The sequence below is a fragment of the Oryzias latipes genome, chromosome 7, assembly GCF_053564925.1.
Source record: "Oryzias latipes strain Hd-rR chromosome 7, Olatipes_Hd-rR_3.1".
Taxonomy (NCBI): Eukaryota; Metazoa; Chordata; class Actinopteri; order Beloniformes; family Adrianichthyidae; genus Oryzias; species Oryzias latipes.
In genome coordinates, this window is record NC_136243.1 from 9,517,773 (window position 1) to 9,540,828 (window position 23,056).

Sequence of the window (23,056 nt, forward strand, 5' to 3'; positions counted from 1 at the left end):
AATTAGCGTAACTACGCTGGACTTGGTAACCCTGGGTTAATGTACGTGCACAGCAAGTACATAAAGACATTCTCAACAGATCGCTTTCTGGAGTCACCATGGAAACGCGTGGTGAAAAAAAGAGAGCACTACACTTCAGTGAGACGGAGTCGGAGATTAATGACGGCGTGTGAAGATTATAAAACCAATTAAAAAAGGTAATACGGGTGCATCATCAAAAAAAAAATTCTGCTTGTAGTAGAAGAACAGACAAAGTAAACGCACAAGTTTCAGATCTTATTTCCATTTTCCTTGTGACGCATATATATATATAACCTTTGTCTAATTTTGCCAACTTAAATGAGTTACTTCTATTGGTAACAAGTAATTGAGTTAAATTTATTCAACCTAATTTTTTACGTCTATAACTAATAATCCTTATACAACTCAAATTAACATTTATTTAACTAAATGTCATATTACTCCAATTCAATTAATATTCATTTTTCCTTTCTTAATGAATTACAATTCTTGAACTATCAAATGTCTAAGTTTTAGCCGGCAGATGTACTCATTTTTATAACTATAAAAAGAAGAAAATAATATGCACCTATTGCAAACATTCATTTGAGACTTTTCCCACCATATCACTATATTCTAAAAGTGTAAGGGTGCTATATAAAGTCATCATCCTCTCCCTCCCTCTCACTCATGGTGCAAAACTTTAAGCAAGACAGGACAAAATAACTCGGCAATACACGGTAAAACAGCTAAACACATTTGGACAAAAACCCACACTTAAACCCAAATCCGTCCAGACAGGCAAAGGGAATGGTATCCCACAATCCCTTGCGGTGCCGATCTAACAGCAGCACCAAAGTTACACCTACTTAATTGAATTAATTTGAATGAAAGTAAAATAACTACAATTAATCTTAACTGAAGCAAATAAGTTAGATCAAAGTAAAAAGTTTATCTTTCCAACATCCATACGTTGTCTTATCACCCTCTAACGGTGGAAAAAGTATTATCTGAGCTTCGTCATCCACTAAATCATCTTCAAATGGACACGCCATGCTGCTTCACCTCTCTGTAAACAAAGTAACCTTCAACTAAACCTGCTCCAGACCAGGTTATGTTCAGAGCATGAGTTGCTATGGCAACTTGACCTACCCTGAAACATACCTCCATTTCTGGAACCGAAAGCTGAGGTTATCAACTTCCTTAGCCTCAAACTTACCGTGGGAGCTAGCATAACCTGCTTTCTGGAATACCCCCCTGAGCAACTTGAAAGTAAAAACAATGATTAAAAAAACAATGTACAACTGTGCTTTTTGTGGTTATACTAGAATTGTTTTGCTTTGATCAAGATTTTCTTACAATTGTTACAAAAGTTGTTTAAAATGTTTGCCTGCTGTCTTGAAATAGTACCTCAATGCCGTGTACAGCCAAAAGAGAGAAAATAGAATTTGTTAGAAAAGCTAAGCAAACATTTCTGCCATATTGTAGTGATCATATTTTTTTTAGCAGCTGGCTGAAATTGAAGCTTTCACTGCTTTTGAGTTACAAAACACATTCCAATCGTAGATTTCAAGCACAAAATACATTAGCGGTTAATCATCCGACAAGTCGAAGTATTCTTTCCTTTAAATATAGTTTCTTAAAAAACAAATGCTTGCTCAGATTCTGTTTTAATTTACTGATAGTTCCAGCTTGAAGAAAGTTCTGTAGTGGTTTGTAATTACACCTTCGAAAATAAAACAAATAAACACCTATTTGTTGCTTTTCACAATTTCTTTTAATGGTTTATCAAGGTAACATAACGGTGAGCTACTCTGTTGATCCTGAATCTCTTTATTGTACTCTGTAAGCTACAGCCCCTGATAACAGCCTCCATTTGACTCAAGACAGTGAAGTTTAGAGCTTAGTGCATTCAAATCAAAACAGGAATGTCGAGGAGTTTTGTTTAAAAGCCATTTATTCAACACTTGTCACAAATTTCACACACATTAAAATAGCAACTACGTCTAAAAGTTACCTCTCAAAAATAGTAACAATTTGTTCATCTCTATGCAACACAAGGTGCTGTGGTGACATAACCGTACCGCTTTGGAAAACTGAAAGCACTGACAGTTTTGATGTTTGTTCTCAGATCACCTCGTCTTTCAAAGGCGTCTGGGGTTTAAAAAAAATTTTTTTTAAACAAAAACCGGGAAAAAAAAAAAAAAAGGATAAAGCTTCAGTTTGTTTGGAATCAACACCAAATTAACCTGTGGAATAAATGTCAGCACAAGATCGGGCAGGATCGTAGGAGGGGAATGTGGACACGTGGGGAAGGAAGCCCGTCTGCGGACCGCCGCCATCCAAGAAACTCAGGAGATGTGCTTCAGATTCAAGTAAGTGGATGGGTGGAGACTTCTGCGGAAACACCAAAAAGGTTCCACAGACGGCACTTTGACAAACAAGCCGGCTAACCAAAGAAAAGGAAAAAAAAAAAAAAAAGTACATGAATAACCGGTTTGGAAAAACGTTTGGTCATGGTGAATTTAGAGTCTCCATCCTCATTTGTCACCTGGTGCCTCTCCACTGTCTAGACAACGCAACCCAGTGTCTGGAGAGGCAAAGTCACACTCCACAAGTGTCGACTTCTCCAGGACACTTAACTGCTAATGCAAAAAGAAAGTGTGTAACAAATATTAGTTTTCAGGCTTCTGTGCGTGCTCCGGAGCTCTCGGCTCTTTTTGTTCTGCATGTTTCTCGTCTTCTGTTCCCCCTGAACTGGACCCGAGTCGGTCAACACGGCCAACAGCGAACGCGCCTCTACCTGCCGATACTCTGCTGCGATGAGGAGAAGTTTATAGAAGTGAAACGATAAAACCTGGCTTCAATTAAAAGACCTAAAAACACACATCCACAATTAAAATACATCAAATCTAACCTTTTCATCAGACTTATTAAAAGGAAGTCCTTTAAAAACAATGATAAATTGATGAATCATTTAAAATACTAATGGTGCAGTACTGGGAGCCAAACACTACCATCCAAAGCCAGCAGGGGGCATTATAGAGTCTTTGTAGTAGCTTTCTCCTGCAGGGATGCAGAATGCTCACCTGTGATGCAGGTTCACCCCCCCCCCCCCCCCCAACGGAAAAGACGCTGATAGAAACTGACGGCGTGACCTAGTTTCTAAAGATTCCTTCATGTTTTATAGCTTCAGCCTTCCCAGTCACAAAGGGAAGCTCGTCGGCCCTTACATTCTCAAATAAAAAGCTTATAAACTTCTGCAGCTAATAGACAGACAGCTCGGTTAGTGAATTCTCCTTCCCTATAGGCGTGTTTGCCACTACTAACAGAATCAGCGGTTCCACCCAGTGGCTCTACCTTTCTGTCCAACCGCTGAGTGTGAAACACCACGAGTGACGGGAGTTACAGTGAAAGGCTTCCTGTGGTGGCTGATGAGTTCTGAACCTATGTAGGACGAGCCCCTGAGTCAAAGTGTTAGATTGTTACCTTGCAGTCTGTGTGTGTGTGTGTGTGTGTGTGTGTGTATGTGTGGGTGGGTGGTGGGGGTAACAGAAGCAGCGTCTGTGCTCCAGAACAGGAGTTTACCAAAAGGCACACAGAAACCAGAGATCTGAGCGTGACTTAAGCCCAACCCTGACGTCACTGCCGCCGCAGCTCTCTGGTTTTCGTGGTGATGCTTTCTATGGCTTTAGGATGGTGTGAAAGGGGGGGGCTCTCCAGAAAAAACTAAACTAAACGGAGTGTGTTGAGACTGCTGCTCCCACGTGTGTTATTGAACGTGTCCCCCAGTTCCGTCCCTTTATGCATCCGTTTACACAGAGTCCTCGTCCATCCTGGCCACTTCATCCATGGAGGGGGCCGGCTCCGACTCCTCCGTTTTTGTGGGCGAGGACGCCTCCAACATGGCCGTGCGCTCCTCCTTGGGCTCTTCCTTTTGCTGCCTCTCCGCCTCCTTCTTCTCTTTATCCAACAAACGGTAGTTGATGCCCATTCCCACAAAGAGGAAGACGCTGGCGATGATGAGGATGATCCCACAGGTGAGGTAGGTGTAGCTGTAGTTGTGGTAGTAGTTGTAGAAGCTACCTGTGAGCGAGACCACAGAAGAAGATGTTCAGAGGGGGAAAATATTTAACAAGCTCAACAAATCTGGTAGTGGAGCCACTGCTCCTGCAGCCTTCAACCCTGGGATGCCTGAATTTATTCAAGTAATTAAAAATAAAGATACATTTGTGTTTTTGCTTTCAAGGAGATCCTAAACTAAGGTAGTTGGAGCAAAAGGATTTTTACATCAACAGGAGCCAATGGGTGTTAACCAGAGCTAAAGATGAAGTCTTTAGCTCAAAACTAAATCTTTGAGACTCCGCCTTCTTTTTTGATCTTGATGACCAACAGAACGTTCTTTGAATCACCGTAAGTCTCCAACCGTTTACACAGTCAACAAACTCCCAATGGGTTCAAGTGTTGAGCTGCAGACACTAAACGCCAGCATAGCCCGTGGTGTTCACACTGGGGGAGGGGCTGCTGCTGCTTCTTTTTCTTCATCTGTTTACTGGCGCATGATCGCCGCCAACGTGATCAATGATCATGAATTAAAAGCCACTACCAAATCCAAGTCCCTGATTGGTCAATGTTCAACTGGTTTAACTTTCAATGTGTGTTTAATGGCCGCACATTTTGGACGTGGAACTCGAAAATGTTATTAACCCTTGATCTTAGATGACCCCACCCTTCCATTGACGTGTTATCCTACCATGATAAAGTTGGATAAAGGTGAAAAGATTTCATATAATCCATGGACACCAGTGAAGATCACAAATCATTGAAGGAAAAAGGTTCAGTGCACTGTCTAGTGGGTCTAGATGACCCAACTCCCAATGGTAAAGTGCCTAGGATAGCATAAGGGTTACAGATGTGCGTAGCTATGTGTGAACGCGAGAGTTTTGAATGCGATGTGAAGTAGATTTACGCTTTGCTTCACATCAGAATCCATTGGAATCGCGTTAATTGCATAAACGGTTGAAGAATAACAGTAATCCAAAGAACGTGAGTCATTTGTTGTTGCCAGCGACAACTGTGGCCTTAAAGGCTTTGTAACAAACACATTCTGGCTTTAAAGTTTGTTTAATTTGAGCAATGAAGTCAGGAAAGCTAGATTATATCTAAAAACATTAAAAAATTACTTCCTAATTGCCTCCATTACTAAACTAGAAGGTTGTCCCCACAAGCCCCTCCCCCTGTGTCTTACTCGTCAGGGGTGGCCCCAGCAGGACAGGCCCACACTCCACTATTGTGACCAGACCCACGGCAGAGGAGAACCTCTGTATTCCCACCAGGTCCATCAGGGTCTCGAACAGCACGGCGCTCAGCCAGCCGAACGCGAAGCCAAAGAAAATGGCGTAGATGATGAATCCGGTGTAGTCGACATTCAGAGGCGCGAACACGTGACACAGTCCGTTCAGGAGGACGGAAGCTGCAAAGAAATACTGCACTCTGGGCCGGATCAGCTTGGTGTTGGCCAGGAGTCCCATGGAAGGGCGAGCAAACATGTCCACGAAAGCCATGATGGAGAGAAGGAGCGCCGCCTTTTCTTTGCTGATGTCTTTATTCTTGGCGAAGTTGGAGAGGAAGATGAGCGGAGAGAAGAGGCCGAAGAACATGACAACGTTGCCCATGAGGTAGAGCAGGAAGCCGCGGTGTTTGAAGAGCGTGAGGTCGATGAAGGTGTTGATCGTCTGCAGGACCGTCTTCTTGGGCTGTGCAGGAGCGGCTTTCCCCTCAGCTGCCTCGGTCTCGGGCTTAGGTGGCTGAGGTTTGGGCCCGATGGGTCGCATCAGAGAGCCGGCCACGCAGCAGTTCAGCAGAAGTCCCCCTAGAATCAGGAAGCTGCCCCTCCAACCAAACTCATCATACAGCCAGGTGTTGAGAGGAGCCAAGGTGGACAGGAAGATGGGGCTGCCGGCCATGGCGATGCCGTTGGCGATGGGTCGCCGCAGGTAGAAGTATTTACCGATCATGGTGAGAGCTGGATTCAAATTCAAGGAGAGTCCCAAACCTGAACATGGATTCAATGAGAGGAAAGGAACATGAAAAACCCTCTGATTCATTTATCTTTGCCATCAACCTTTAGTCAGTTATTTACATTTTTAAAATAAACATCAAGAAAAAACAACAACACAGAATCCTTGAAGATTTCTAACCTCCAACTACTCCAATAAAGAAGTACAGCTGCTCCACAGTGTTGCAGAAGGAAGCAGCAACCAGCCCAGAACCTGCCAGCAAGCCTCCGAGGATGATGATTGGTCGGCTGCCATATTTGTTCACCAGGATGCTGCTTATAGGACCTGAAAACAGGAAAAAAAAAAAAAAAAAGGAGTGAGGAAAATCTAAATGTAGCACCACATGCTAACGCACGTTCTTAAATTGATTCACGTTTTCTGCTGGAACAGAACTATTCTAAGGGGTCAGAGTTGTCCCTGAAATGAAGGGTTGCCAGAAAATCAGTTCAAACCCTCACAGATGTTTGGACAATCGATTCATTCAAAATTTCAACCCGTGTCTCCCATTCCATAGTAAGCACCCCTCCTGCAGTTACATGAACTATTACGAAGCCGTCTACATCCATCCTTTAAACCTGCTTAATTCCTGGTTTTCTGGAGCCTTTCCCAGCTCCTGTTGGGTGAAGGCAGGGAACACCCTGAACAGGTGGGATCCACTCCATTGCAAGGCCACACAACTACACATATTCACACCTAAAATTCTGAGTGATCAATTGACCTATGACGCATGTTTTTGGACTGTTGGAGGAAACAAAAGCGCCCAGAGAGAACCCAACGAGGAGAACAGACAAACTTCACACAGAAAGGACCCAGCTGGGATTTGAACCAGAGCCTTCCCGCTGAGAGAGAATGCTAACCACTACACCAGGGGTGTCCAATTCCAGGCCTCAAGATGCCCTATAAGTTTTCCAATCAACCTGCCGTTGAAACTCCTTATTGGCTAAACACACCTGATCCAGGTAAACAACAGCAGATGAGGCAGGGTTTCTGGAAAACCGGCCCTTGAGGCCTGGATTTGGACACCCCTGCACCACACCTTTGTGCAACCCATAGATTGGACATTGTATCTAACCCCCCTCTCAAGAAAAAAAGAAGAAAGCATACAAACAAACAAACACTGGTACAGAACGGCAAAAACGAGTCATTTCAGCTGTGAACCAGCAGGGGGTGCTGCTAATCTATTCACTGACAGGCTTGTGTCATGGCAGCAGTTACAAATAGGAGGTAGTGAAAGTGAGCGGGAGGTCGACAGGTCTCTGCCTCAGAGCTGGGCTCAGCATGAATAGACCTTCACATGGTTCCAGCTGGACGTCTGCTCATCTGGAGGAGGGACTGAAGAAAGTGCAACTGAGCTCAGCAGAGAGCAGTAAAGCACAAAACGTTAAAAAAATCCCATATGAAGTAATATCACACCTTCAGTGGGTTAGAGCTGTTGGTGGGGATGCAAAGCAGGAAGTTTTGGGGTTACTTAACATGACTTTCTAGGAGGATTTGGCCAACAAAAGTTGCGATGTGTTCACTCATGATGCAGAGGGGTGTGCCGCTGATTTCAACATTTGAATCAGTGAGTCAGGTCAGTGGGACATGAGGTTTGACGACATCAGCTCCTGTCTAATGGTTTAAGGAAACTGTTATTAACACTTTAAAACGCCTTAACTCATCTAAGGGCTTGAAGAAATGTCACCTCACAAATTGAATTGGCATCTTAAGATATTAAAAAGGAGAAATCTAAACAAAATTTACATCTAAAGACACTTTCTAATCTAGCAGGACTTCCTCTCGCTCATGCATGTGCACGCACACACGCACGCTTGATGCCTCTTAAGGACATCCTCTTCTGTTGCGCCTGTCAGCGAGGCCTCAATAGCTGGCATGGCGTCTGAACTGGAGGTCTGCCATGCTCAAGGTGGTCGGTTTACCCGCTACAGAAGGGCACACACAGCCGCAGCACTTCCTTAGTCGTTTCCATAGAAACTGGAGTATAACAAATTAAAAGTTCAGGTTTCAAACTCATTAGCAGATTTACCATTGAAGGAAAACACAAAGAGAGCAGTGAGTAGTGGCCTCGGTCATATTACATAATCAGTTTGCTGCTTCCATTAGAGAGGCTCCAAACAAAACTGTCCTCATCTCCACTCTGAGGATCCTGCAGCAGATTTCACTCAGCTTTGCATCTTTACCCCTCTAAAGGGAGTTAAGGTTAGTTTGGTTCTCAATTTAAGTCACCCATAAACATTGCTTTAGTAAGCCTAGTGCCTGGAAACATGGGGTTAAAAATAAAACAAAATAAAGACCCACTCCAATGGAAATGGTGTTTTTGGAGTTCAATAGTGGATTGGATTTTCTGTGCTTTTTCTTGGTGCTCAAAGTTCTTCCAATGTGTCCATTTATTCATTCACTCCTCATTCATACTTGGTGACGGTAAGCTGCTGATATAGCTACAGCTGCCCTGGGGCAGGCCGACAGAGGCGTGGCTGCCAGGTCGTGCTTACCGCCCCTCTGACCATCACTGGGACATTCATACACATTCACACACCAGTGGAGCAACACTGGAGACAGGGAGGGTGAAGTGTCTTGCCCAAGGACACAACGAAAACTGGCTGGGGGGAGCGGGGATTGAGCCGCTGACCCTTCGATCATTGGACAACCTGCGCAACCGCTGTTTAACATGTTCTTGTGCCATTTTTCCCCATGATGGAGGACATTTATTAGGAAAATAGCTTTAAATGTGCATTTGAGGAAAAAAGTCGTTTGAAAAAGAGCTCATCTGTGACGTAGAAATACGCTGGGTGGGCAGCAAGCTCCCTCCTGAGCTCTCATTGCTACATGTCACCCATCCCTCAAAGGTGAATTTCTAATAAACTAATGCCACTCTGCAGAAATGGTCCTAGAAAAGCGACAGGTTTTTGGATTTTGGTTAAAAATGGAACGATCATAACCACAATTAACTGGGAAGGCTTTGAAAGTAAATAAAGGACCCTGGAGTGGGACTTTAATGCTTTGTGTCCACTGAGCAGTCCAGTCTGGTCCGGTTTAGAATGGTCAAGGTGAGTATTTCCACTCAAAGTTGGACAGTCATGTGGGCACCAATAACAAGGCATGTAGGGTGAAGCCAACACTAACGGAGGTCACCCAGCAGCTCATTTTTTCCTGCTTGGCTTTTGGTACCTCGTATGTACAAAGCATTTCATGTTTGAGAGAAGATTGTAGGCGGTGAAGAAAAATACAGCCGCTTCCTTTTGTCGTAATGACCTTTAGCCTTTCAACAGGTTACAACAGAACCTCCACCCTAAACGGTCTGTTCCATTTTTCCATAGACCTACAACCAACAGGGGCCCAAAAACGGCACAAGTCGGTCCTACTCAATGGGTCCATTTTAGAATGGGAACACTGAAAATACAGGACCAGACCGGACCGTGAAAACGAGACTTACAAAAATATATTCACGCTTTGTACAGTTCAGAAAGAACACATTGGAGCCCCTGATAAAGAAGTCCAGAACATTTTACGCGAGTTTGAACCCCAGAGACCCACACAATCTGATGTAGAACAAAACACTGGATTGTTTTTCTACGGTGGGCATGACTGACCTTCAGCACAAGTCCTCAGAACTGACTTCAAGAAGTCAGCAGTTGATTAGATTGAGTGGTAGACGTTTGATCAGGTAAATGTCCAAAGTGTTTTAACCTCATTTTATAGTTTCCCTTTCTGGGTTTAAAAAATAAATCCCACAAGATAAAGAGTATGAGTTCATCTGCTGGATAATGGACTTTTTACACAATCCTCAGCAGAAATTCTTTGATGTAGACTACAGACATTTCCTCCCACAGATCACATGAACAGCTCTCAGTCAGTGTTTTCCACCCAACAACTCAGATCAGCATCACAGGCTGTGACAGGAGCCCTTGTCCCAGAGTCCAGAGGTGACTGGAACCGCCTTGCAAAGAAGCAGTTTTGTAAACCCACCACCATCTACAGTCAGTCAACAAGATTAAGCAAATCTGGAGCGATTCGTTCGTCATTGGTAATTCCATTTGTCAACAGTCCTGCAGCTATTGATACGGGTTTACAAAAACATCTCTGTTGAGACTTGTTTTTAAAACAGCAAGTACAGAACCTCACTTCCTCTTAGTATTAGCAGATTATGAATGTATTTTCTCAGTGGCAGGGGACAACACGCTTCCGACACCTCTACAAAACAAAAACATTGTACAACAATCAGTTTGTGCTCCAACTAGAGTGTCTGACTAGGTTAAGATGTTTTTCTAATCTGGGTCTTTGGTTCTTAAGCACCTCACAGCACATGACGGATTACACGTGTATCAGGGAGGCTTCCCAACAGCTGCTGCCACGCAGCAGACACAGCTGTACATTAAGGCATCAGAAATCAGCCCATCGCTCACATTTGTCATTTCAAATGTTTCAATGTCTTAATGTAGAAAGAGAACCAATGATTCATCATATTCCATATGAAGTATTCCCAAAACATTTCATGACCAAGTTCAGCTCAGGCTAAACACAACCGATGCAAGAATATCATTAAATAAAGCAAAAAACACCACAAAAAAATAGAAATTCAACGATCATAATCATACATTTAAATCCCAAATAAGGACAGGTCCACTAGATTCGATCAATTTTATTTTGCCTCCCTAACAGTAAAAGCCAAAATGTTCAACAAAAAGAATGTTTGTAAGTTTAGCGACCCGTTTTTTTGGCACGCACAGGAACATTCTAGCATCCTAGAAACAGCAAAGTCAGTCCCTTCCAGAACTGATCCCAGTGACATTTCCCAATTGATATTTGCCGAATCCATGAAATCACACCAAATATTTTCCATTTTGATTTAAAGGGTCACCATTAATGTGAACGAAAAAATAAGACGAAGTGAGGGCGACTGCTACTTGTGATACTAGTTATTAGGAGTGTAACAATTATTCGATTAAACAATTGATATTCCTACAATCCAACCACATCACTCCGTCTGAGGCAAGTTGTTAATTTAATCAAATCAAAGTAAACAATTATAAAATAGTTGCAAAATTATATACATCGCTTATCAATATTGGAAAATACCATTTAGGTTGAGGCTCAGTAGGTTTATTCACAACCAAGTGAATCACAGCGGACAACACACATGTGATGTCAGCAAAAACTTATCAGTCCATCATTCCAGTCCAACATGTGGAAACACTGATTTAAGGAAAGTCATGTGACCATGTGTCCAGAGTGCTAGAATGTTCTAATGTTCCCTTTGGATTATTTTAATGTGGAAAAACAACAGTGGGCTGAACTTTAGGAAACTAAAATGTGAATGGATTTGACATTCATTCTTGTTTACATTTTTTACACTTTATTATCTTGAAGAAATCCAAGGAATCTGGAAAACTTTCCCTGCTCTGTTCAGTACCAGGTATTTCTCTGAGTTACACTGGTTGAAGTTTTGGCTAAAGATGTTCTGGATCCATTTTAGGTCAGAGAATCTGATCGAATCGTTCAAAATGAACCAAATTGACTATAAATCGGATGGCCAACCACTAACTAACCACCAACCACTTGTGATATGAATTGAATTGTTCAAATGAATGGATACACCCAGAGACTGGAAATAATGTACTTCCAAATTGTGGATAATTATAATATGTGTATTTGCAGAAAACTGAGCAGTTCCTGCTAAAAATGAATATTATTTTGGTTCATTATCTCTGATCACGTAAACACAGATTATGGAAACTAGGCCTGCACAATAAATTGCTAATTTTTCGTTATCGCGTTATCAAGCTGTACAATATGCATATTGCAAAAGTCTGCAAAAATTGTAATAAATGGTTAGCTTACATGTGCCAAAACAATATAATGGCAGCTTGAAGTATTCAACGAATCAAATCCCGGTAAATCCATTTATACATTGTCCAATCATATGGACTCCTTTACATCATTGACCAATCAGATGGAGCCCTTTTATTGTATATGTTCGCCTCCTGTGTAGACGAGGGTCATTTGGAGTGTAATTCAAGCAACTTATTTATATAAATATATATAATAATAAAATATTTTATTTTATAACCCTTATTTAAATTAAACTGCTGCAGTGAAATGCTGTTTATGGTTGTTTTGCTATTGGTTCATGTGTCACAAGTTTTATCATCTTTTTACTGTTGTTTGTTGTGTGTGGTTGTGTGTTTTGCTACCGGACACCTGAATTTCTCCTTTGGGAGATTAATAAAGTTTATATCTATCTATATCTATCTATCACAACATTGATCATTAATATTGCAAATGGGAGTTTTCCTCATATCGTGCAGCCCTAATGGAAACTAACATCAACTAGTAGAAAATGTGAAATAGAGAACCTTAAGTCACACCATCTAAAACTGCATTGCTTATTTAATTAAACCGCTTTGTAATACATCACCAAAACCATCAACTTAACAGAAAAACTGGACAAAAGAAAACATTACTTTCACAGGTGATGTCATCTCATCTGCAGATCACTAAAATATTTAAGGTTATTGTGTAGTTTCATGTTACACTCGCACACACACATCCACCCACAAAGTGCACGTAGACTCTGCTAAATTGTGAAAAAATAAAAAGGAACACGACTGAATATTCATTTAAAGGAAGTACTTGTTTTACCAGTCAACACTACTTCCGTGCTCTGCATCCTGTGGAAGTATTAGTCAGTGACGTCACACTTTCGTAAAGCATTAATACCAACGGGTATTTCCCTGTTAAGTCTGTGTGTACGTGCACCGCCTCATGTGTAACACCCTGTGAGCAGCGTAGCTGTCTGGCAGCTTACAGCATCAAACTGGGCTTATCCCATTGGCTGACATTGAAGCAGCATTTTACATAAAGAGATAGATACTGGCCAACATCTGGTTCCTGTTCTGACTCGTGCATTTTTACTCCGTCAGCACTTCTGCAACCCAAACCTATGAAAAAGGTTGGAGGCAGGAACACGTTCTGCTGAGTAGAGACGGTTTGAGACAATGAGTACGGAGGAGAAAAAACAAGTTTATCCGTTTGGTTTAAAGCTCAACCCTTAAAAAAAATAACCTGACAGGATAATTCAAACTCATCTGAACAAACTCAGAGGTATTGCTGAGCCAATAAGCTTTGGGAACTTTTCCATCTGCTGAAAGCACAGATTGTTTACACAGCACTGTATACTGTCAGAGACAAAGACCCTCAACACTTTCAGGAGACAACTGAGCATAACTTAAGGGGATAATGGTTACCTAAACAGATAAAGGCTCCACCCCCAACAGATCACCACGTCAATCCCTTAAATCTTTGACCGTTAAATCATTCACAGCGTTCCATTCATGGATTTTCTATAGGAAAGGAAGATTTTCATTTGACTTTTCTGTTTACTTAAATTTAACAACATGGGCTCTGTTGGATGAAGAAAGTTTGTTTGCACCCAAATGAAACGTTCTAGTCATGCATGTTTGCAGAAAGAGGACCACAAACCCAAAGAGGGCGGTCAACTCGGAGTGCAGCTTTTCTCCTCCAAAAGCTTTGGAGGGATTACTGAACAACAGTGCCTGTGTTCCAAAACTACTAGAAAACAAACATAAGTATACATTCCTGTGTCACACTTTAGACTGAGGTGTGACGCAGAAAACAAGCATCTCACTGATAGATATATATATAAACATAGATATAGATATGCCCATTAGATGATAGTGTCAGATTCCTTAGAATGACGTTCACGACATCGCAAAATCCGAAACCTATAGGTGACGCAATTCAACACTTTTAGAGTCGTCTATAGGCAGATGCTTCACACTGCTTTATTGTTCGGTGTAAACCGCACGCTTACCTCCTCCGTACATGCAGGCCAGCATGATTGAGGAGATCCAGGACACCTGACTGGGCGTGGCATCGAAGACGACCTCGATCTCCTTGAAGAAAACAGTGATGGACTTGGGGAAGGCGTAGGAGAAGCCGATGCAGATGATGGCACCTGCCACAATTGCCCAGCCCCAGCCACCTTCAGGGGGGGTGTATCCCACAGGCCCACCCACCGCTGGAGCCATGTCAGCTCAACTAGATGAAGGTGGAGACGGATGAGAGGTTTCCGAAGAGTGGAGGAGCACCACACTTCAGGACTGCAAACAGGACCTGTGGGTAAAATAGAGATTATTGGTCTTTCACATCAAGTGAACAGTAATGATCACTGTTCAATATAACAAATCTAGTCTAGCATGAGCACTGAGCATAAAGGAAATTAAAAAACACACAATACCAATGTTATCGGCCACAAATATCAATTATTCGCCACCTCTACTACTACTCTGTGTTGACCGTAAAAAAATAAAACATATCCGTCAACACCGTAGCCTTTACCACAAGTTCAATACAAATTTCTAAACAATACTTTTTTTTATTCAATTTTAAGAAATATTTATCAAGAATGCATAAAGGCCCGTACACACCGGGACGAATATTCGCCAGGCGTTATTCGCCAGCGTTTTTCGCCACGTTTTTTGTGTTCACACCCAGGCGATTTTCGCTGACGATGAGCCGAGCGAACATGCAATTTCATTCCCTGACATTAGATGGCGCTTAATGTAAACAGAAATACTCCTGTACACAAGGTGGCGCTGCGCAACTTTACGATTCTTAAAGTCGCTTTTCACTCAGAAGAAGAGAGCAAGTATTTACGCGCTTGTCAGAATAATACAAAGAAAACATGAATATTTCAAGCATCAGTAGCTCCAACTGGTACTTGGTAAGGGGATATTTTAGAATGTCCGTCATTATTTCTTTGCGGCAGCGTAGACGCTACTTGGCGTCTATCTTCTTCGCTGGTATGTTTGCTCAGCAAGGCAGTTTTGTGTTTGAGCGCCCCCAAGTTGTGTTTTACTGTAACTTCAGAAGCTCCAGACACGTGTGCAAAAGCGCCATTCTCATTGGTCGAATAGATTTCGACGCGACGCGTCGGGAAAAAAAAAACGAACCCGAGGCGTTTTTTTTTTTGACGCTTTGGCGCGTGGCGTTTTTTCGCGTCGGTGTGCACACTCTCATTGGTGCCCTTTGTTTAGTCACGAGGCGTTAAACGTCGGCGAAAATCGCCGGCGAAATTCGTCCCGGTGTGAACAGGCCTTAACACATCTGAGAAACTTTGGTTTTCACAGGCTCATTTCTTAAACCAATTTAAAAATCAATGGGCAGAGAAGGAATCAAACGTCCTCACAGCATATTACTGTATTTACTTATATTAAGATGGAGAAAAAACAAAAATGTTTACCAAACAGAAGTGTATTAAAGAGCATAAATGTTGCCCAGTCAATACACAGCCATGGCTGCAGCCAGATTTGCTGATATAAACAAGCAAACGTACAGTTTATCAATACAACATTTATTTAAAGGTTAATTAACCAAAACCATTCAAAATTCAAATACTTTTGCTGTTTACATTTGATGGGTGCGGAGCTATAATGAAAAAATGAAACCACTGAACATGGGAACCGTGCGATTCAAATGTCTGAAGCAGACCGAAATTTTAACTGAAAAGCGACTCCATGAAGTCCTGCTAAAGGGTTGGCTCACCGTTAATGAACAGTCAGAGTTGGGCTCCCGTTCGCAGCACTTAACTCCAAACTGGTTGTAATCACCAATGTTGAACAAATCATTACATCGTCTGCCTGACACAACAACTAGTCCAGTCAGCTGAAGTCAGGCTGTTTATACACACAGGCAATGGATTTTTTTCACTTCCTTTTTTAGTTCTGATCTGCTCAAATAAACGAAAATTAAAATGCAGTAATTGGTGCAATCTTAATACTTTGTTAAAATGGAAAAAAAACAACTATTCAGAATAGTAATTAGTCCCACGCTACTTCACACATCCTTGTGTTTTAGTTCTCACGTTTACTAGTGAGCCTACACACACTTCCCAGATCATACTAAGAAAACAGCTTTTTATTTTGAACTGATCTCCATTATATCACAGTTATTTCAATCTGAACATTTCTTGGAGCTGATGCATCAAAGCACAGATTCAGCTGCCTGTAGGCTTTGGATATTAGCAAAACTCTACCCTGGACAGAATCTAATAGAAATATTACGCCATTAAAGTTTGTGGTGCTTCATGAATGTAGCATCACATAATAATAAAACTTTCAGATGTCTACAAACCAAAATAGAAAGCCTAATATGGCTCCTACTGGCTTTGCAGAGTGTCGCCACATGGAACATTTCACCTTATGTGCTTATCAAAAGGGTAGAGTGACTGCAAACTAAAAAAAGGAATTGCACAGCAACCACATGTTGCAACTCCTGAAATGGAAGAGTCACATCAAGGACAACTGCAGGCCGGACAGATGAAAGCGATTCCAGCCCTATGGCAGACAGAAGCGTATGGGGTCAAATTAGGATCATCTTAAAATAAATGGGGGGAAAAACGGATTGTAAAAAATAAAAATAAAATAAAAGTTTTAAGAAGAAAAAAACATTGTAAACTTGAAAAAAGAAATTTGAAAAATTTGGAGGCAGTTTTAAACAAAAAAAAAACAAATAGAAAGTTATTGACTGACAGACTGAGAAATAAAAAATGTTTATAAAAAAAAAAAAACTTACTTGGAAACAGTTTGAGGTTTATTTATAAATATACAATTTTTAAATCAAATCACAATTTTATTTTCATTTTATCAATAATTCCACCAAGTTAACAATATGGTTCTTAGGGTTTAACACAGTTTTCAATTTTTTATTTTATATACAATGCCTTGTTTTCAAATGATCAATTAAAAAAAAAAAATCTACAATCTGGTTTTTCATTTATTTTTTATCCTAATTTGAGCACATAGAAGGGAATCCCAAAACTTGATGAAGAGGGAATTATGTAAAAGCTTAAAATTCTAAGTGCTGGTGCTTAAAAAAAAACGACCTTACAATGAAACAGAGGGGAAAAAAGTTAGCTATTCATATTTCTTAAACTATTACAGAAATTCAAATTTAAACATAAGTGAGATAATAAAACAAACTTTAGCCTCTCCATAAATTATCTGGTGCAGGTCACAGCTCTGTCTGTACCTTTTCAGCTACGTCTGGCCTCATCAGGCGGAACATTGTGCTGCTTTGACTCTTCAAACACTGATATGGCCAAGAGTATCAGCGTGTAGAGTATTTACTCAGCAAAGGCCGACATAGGTCAGGTCCAGCCTGGTAGTCACTCAGCACCAAGAGGGGGCTCAACTTTGATGTCACACTAAAAACAAGTGGTCCCGTTGCAATTTTAGAGGGTGGGGCGATTACACAGCACTAAATGTCAGAATAACCGACAACAGTCGTGGCCTTTAATGCAGTTTAACTGGTGGTTTAAGTTACGTACTGAAAGGTCATCAAGGGACCAGAGTAAATCTGGCAGAGGTTTGGTGGTCCTCTCAAGTTGCTTACAGTGACTGGTCTCATCTGGTCTCTATGACCTCACAGACATGCTGCTTACACAATGCCAAGTGCAGACCACAATGCAACTTTAGCTACTTCAACAACAGTTTAAGGGAAAAACAGAATTGAAATTGTAATTGGTCGGTGGAGCCTCAGGATTTTTGAAAGCAGTCTCAGAATGTCTACCTTCTGGTCAAACTCCGTCTTCCTGTGTTGAACAGGAATGTGATGACAGCAGGGAGAAACGCTGATTTTCTACCTCACCAAGGACAGCTCAGCTCTAAACTAAAACAACTGAACCAGTGATACCGTAAGCTTTGCTACAGGCACGCAGAAGCCAAGGGTTAACTGGAACAAAGTCAGTTCAGTCTGCTTTCACATTTCCACTGCAACACACCTATAAGAGTATCATAAGTCAAACAAAAGCCGCAGGGACAAAGAAGGGTTTTATAAGCAGCAACTTACTGTGAAAAGGTCAAGATTGCATGATCATGTACCTGTACCAGTAAAATTACTATTTTTAAAATAAATGAATCAACAAAAACTAAATTTCTTCTATCCTTATGTAAATAAAATGAAGCTATAATCCTTGGCTGTTCGAGAACTGGGCCAAGTGAGTGAGTGTCACCAACAAAATATTTAACTTCCTGCTCCAACAAAATTAAATCTAATTATGTCACCATTTTTTCATAATACAGTGCCGTCACGCTGGAGCGAGACGACATCAGTAAGCAGTGATTGATCCGAGTCAGTCTGAATGAACGTTTCTGTGGCAACCGCTCTCCCCAATCAGGAGTGAGCTTGTTGGAAGCAGACTCCCCTACTACTTGAAAGCAGGCTCAGGAGAATCAGTCAAATGTTTTGTCAAACATGAGACTACATGTTTTAATTGAGGCATCTGATCGGTCAGTTTATAACTTGAATAACTTGAATTACAGAACAAGTGAATAACAATTTGGATTAACAAGAATATCTTTTAAAAAGTAGGAGAGCAAGAATTGTGATTCTGACAAATATGCTGACTAATAGAAGACTTTTCAATAGACGTCAATAGAAGGTTATGGCTTCTTGGAGCTGGCCGATACTTCCTGTTCGGAATGCGGCGGAGGAGGGGGTCACTCAGTCCATGGTCTCATGTTCAGTCAATGGCTATTTGTTATAAGGCTACATTGAGGTGGTGGGATGATTTTTGGCGTTCATATTACAAAAATATGCAAATAACCGACCAAAGTCATAGGAAACTATAGACCCCATTATATACAGAATATATTACCAGATGATAAATCAGTTTGAACAGTAGATGATGGTTTTATCCAATTCTCAGTAAAAAGTCAGTCATGGTATTGCAACTGAAGAAAGATAGACTTGATGCAACCACTTCAAATGACTGTTTAAGGTTTCTGGGTTGCATTTTCTCCAACAACCCAAAAATGTCTGGCTGTAAATCAGAACAGCCCAGCATGGTGCAACAAATGTCCACCTCAACCTTTCAGTAGGGGTATCCCAGATGAAGTGCTTCTCTGAAATATGCAGAGCCTCATGGCAACCACTGGTAGCAGCTCGGGCTGCAAACCCCTGAGGACCTCATTCTGCAGATGGACACCCCCCAACCCCCCTTTGTGCCAGATGCAATCAAGTCTGGACAGATTTAATAAACGATGCTTTTCTCCCACCACCATTTTATTTTGAACATTTTTGGATTTGGACTCATAAGAACTAAAAGGAATAAAATTTTATCATGTCAACAAGAGATCTATCCATCGTTAAACCATGAACTCAATGAACTAGAATGTTCCCAGAAACAAATGGCTACATGTCCTAACAGCTTAAATTAACAACTGCACGGACATCAGCATTTTACAAGTTAATTGGCTAACGCATTTGTAGCTAAAACTAGGGGGTTAAAAATGCAGCGGGTCTCACACGACTGGATTTATGCGACCATTTCCCCTGAGGTTACAATGCTCAGTGGAGAACTGTAATTGAACATCTGCATGTCTGTGCCAACACACCAGAGAAACCCATTCAGGAGTTCTCTACGCTGCCAATTTTACAGACTAAAAACAGTCCAGAGGCAGAAACCTTTCAGAGACTCTGATACAGTCTCCATGAGGGCGTACTCATTTGACTTAAGCAACTTGTACTGTGTAGCACAAGTGAATGGTTTTCAAAGACATAAATAGACAAAATCACAATATAAATTTGTGAAATAATATGGGGAAGGGTTTAAAACCTCATTTAGTACATTTCTGCTTTTACCAGCAACAAGTCCCACTTGTTTAACCTCATTGACCTCTAGGGCTTACAGGTATGAACTAGTATGAAGGCAGTCCTATACATGCTTATCCATAAATTCTTGACACACTTAAGCTACAGTAGTTTCCTATTCAAATCACAAAAACCCAAAGAAACCAAGTCGCTCGGCTTTGCTGACTTAATACATTTAGTTTATCCTGTAGTCATATGAACAACTCGTGATCCTTAAGTAAGTAAATTCTGTCAGACAGCAAACTACGTTATATAGGTCAAATCAATGCAAATGGCAGATTACAAGTCCATGGTCCATTGATTACTAGTCATGTAAACATGAACATGCAGCAGACATTTAAAGGAAGTAGTGGATCTTCAAATATGTACTGTTTTAATAAACATGTTTACATGCATGGGGACACAGAATCTGCGCAAAATAATTACATTTGCATAGAGTGAATTTCTCCAGAAAAACAAGACGTTTGCATTAACAGCAAACCAAAAGACAAAAAAAATTCAGAGACACCTTTACAGTCAGCATTGCTTTAGCAAGTTTTAGTCGTCGTATTGCATCTTAGAATGAAATTAATTCGAGTTTAAAATGCAGACATTTTCTAATTGAAATGGAAGTTTTAAATGTAAGGTTCGTGCCCAGGAAGATCATTTATGAATGTCCGATTATGGAGAGAACCCATGTTTCATTGACATTCAAAGGGGATCATTTCCTGCAGATGGTGATGAGGTTTTCTTTAAGATAATTCAGCAAATGAGTCCACATTTCACTACAATGAACCCTTGGACTCTCAGTGGATTAAATACAGTCACCGGAATAGTGCCTCTGATCCATTATGTGCGTGGGTTGAGTGTTTGTGCTAAGTGACTGACATTTATCAGTTTCTTTTTAATGCAAAACACTTAAATCTTGAAAGATAAGAGTGATTAATGATTTCTCAGTCAAATTAGGCAGAGCAAAGCCTGGAGTGGATTGCTTTTATTCCTCTGGAAAAAAGCTAAAATTCTCGTCAATCAACGTCTAATACAGTCAGTGAACACATGAACATCAAAACCCAAAGACATGCCTGCCCTAAGGCAGGCATGTCCAAAGTCTGGCCTTTGGGCCAAATGCTGCCCAGATTTAAATTTCCAGCAGCCCGCAGGCTCCTTCGATAAAATCAATAACCCTTTAAATTAGCCTCTTCTATGACACTTTTTATGCCATTTCTAAAATGTCATCTGTAAATAAGAAACGTTGACCGTGAGGGCCACCGCCTCCAGGGAAAGGGAAACTGACATATTTATTTTATTGAAATTTGAAACGACTGTCAGCCTAATATGCCAAGACACTGACTGTTTAAGGAGTTGAATAGCAAGAGGAACTACCAGACAAAACATGCCATAACTAGCTATCTGGGAATGAACGGTGTGAAAATTTGACAAATTTACAGCAATTTGGGTAAAACCATTTAGATGCATTGGTTTTAGATTACAACATAAATCCATTGTAGTACAGAAAAAAGTTCTTTAAATGGTTCATTTGCATTTCATTGTATTTAAATACTTCAGAGAATGTCAGGCCAAATGGTTGCCCCTCAAACATTGTCACCTCACCAAATGCGGCCCTCCCTGCAAAAAGCTTGGACACCCTATTGGGCAACAATTTGTCTTCAGAAACCTAATTCGGGGATTTCTGTGCCAGTTCCTAGAAACGGCTCTTGTTTGATCTTTAGGAAGGTCAGAGTTTACGGGATCGCACTGCAATAATCATAACCTTAAAGGAGGGCATGAAAAATAACCCCCCACACACACCCAGTGCATGGAAAAGTCCGCAACACATTCTGAGCCACAATAAGACAGTTACACACCTATTAATAAACTGACAGCTCTAGTCCTATTGGGACAATAGAGACTGCACAGTGCGTGTGGCCATCATGCAATCTTTCCATGGTGCTCTAACCTCCCAGAGTTGGCATGTGAGGCGTTCACAGCGCTGCTCAGACTAGATAACACGTTAGATCACAGTCCAACGCAGCACCGCTCTGAGGAGGAAATCTGAGTCAGGACTCCAGAGTCACAGTCAGGACTGCTTGTGTTTGAGGTTTGGCCCCAAGTCATCTTGGCTGAGCGGGACTCCAGAACTACTGAATGAAGAGAGAGAGAGAGTGTGTGTGTGTGTGTGTGCCATAGGACATCTAAGGTGACACTAGTACTCCAATTGTTTTATAGGCAAATTCAAGGATATAGAGCCTAATAAAAATAAAAAGATCACAAGAAAATCAAAATAACAAGGACAGATGCTTTAATGACAGTGGGAATTTTAAAGTTAGATTGAGTATTCATTTAAGATAATAAATACCAAGTAATTTAGTAAATAAATGGTATAAACTAAAGCCATGTATTTATATGTTGTGCAAGTAGGCCTGCTGATGCAACACCGACACCGTAGTCTATAAAAGGACAGCTGTGTTCTTCCTCTCTGTGCTGGAACTCCGGTCCGGGCACTGGCTGAACCGAACGGCGGATGACGACCGGCGGAGGAACCGACTTCACACACGTGGATGTAAAAATAGCGCCGGCCAGCATCACGCCACGGTGAACGACAAAACACGTCGACACGAAGCCGCTTGCCTAATGTACTGCCGCGTAGTAAAAGGATTTACGAGCAGCAGCCGCCGCAGAGGGAATAGGTGGCCCCGCGCGAACAGGCTAATTAGAAGATGAAAAGAATTTTACTAATTTAAAGCGTCAGCGCCGGTTTAGTGATGGAAGCGGCCGTTCCATTCAATGTGCCGCCACTTTAGTTTGGTAATATTAGTCCGCGTGCACTCAAAAGCGTTCACTCACCGCGTGTGTGTCCACTGAAGACTGCGTGGCAAAGCGCTACAGACCCGCACGCGGCTTCGTTGTTCTCGGGGACACGCGGGTCCAACTGCATGCGGCTCCGGGTACCACAAATGTCTGACTGGAAACTCCTGGATGGGGATGAAGGTATTGCAAAAAACCCTGTCGCGCATGCGCAAAAGACAACTTGAAGCTGCCGCTCTGAGTACTGGCACGTGCGTGAAGGAGGCGGGGCACAGTCGGGACTGCACGTACGCGATGGTGATGACGCGGCGCCGGAATAGTTAATTGAATCAGTCCCGTCTTACTTAAAAAAAAGAAGAGTGAACATTGAAATGTGTATCCAGAAAAGCACAGCCGCATTCTTTTATATAACAGAATCGATTTTAATAACCTTGCATACGTAGAAATCCTTTAGATGGAATGACTCAGCATAAAGCTTGTTTGTACTGGTTTGACCTGGTGTTTCCATTATGTAAAATGTCTTACTTACATATCATACCTTT

General features: G+C 41.5%; 1 protein-coding gene across 1 annotated transcript; it reads right to left on the bottom strand.

Moving 5' to 3' along the window:
- Positions 1-1,939: 1,939 nt before the first annotated feature.
- Positions 1,940-22,787, bottom strand: LOC101170020 (monocarboxylate transporter 1). Its single transcript, XM_023956943.2, has 5 exons — positions 22,554-22,787; positions 13,891-14,192; positions 6,201-6,344; positions 5,249-6,055; positions 1,940-4,086 (listed from the first exon to the last, which is right to left on the bottom strand). The coding sequence occupies exons 2-5, from the start codon at positions 14,105-14,107 to the stop codon at positions 3,815-3,817; spliced, it is 1,440 nt and encodes a 479-aa protein (XP_023812711.1). The 5' UTR covers positions 14,108-14,192; positions 22,554-22,787; the 3' UTR covers positions 1,940-3,814.
- Between the last annotated feature and the right edge of the window lie 269 nt (positions 22,788-23,056).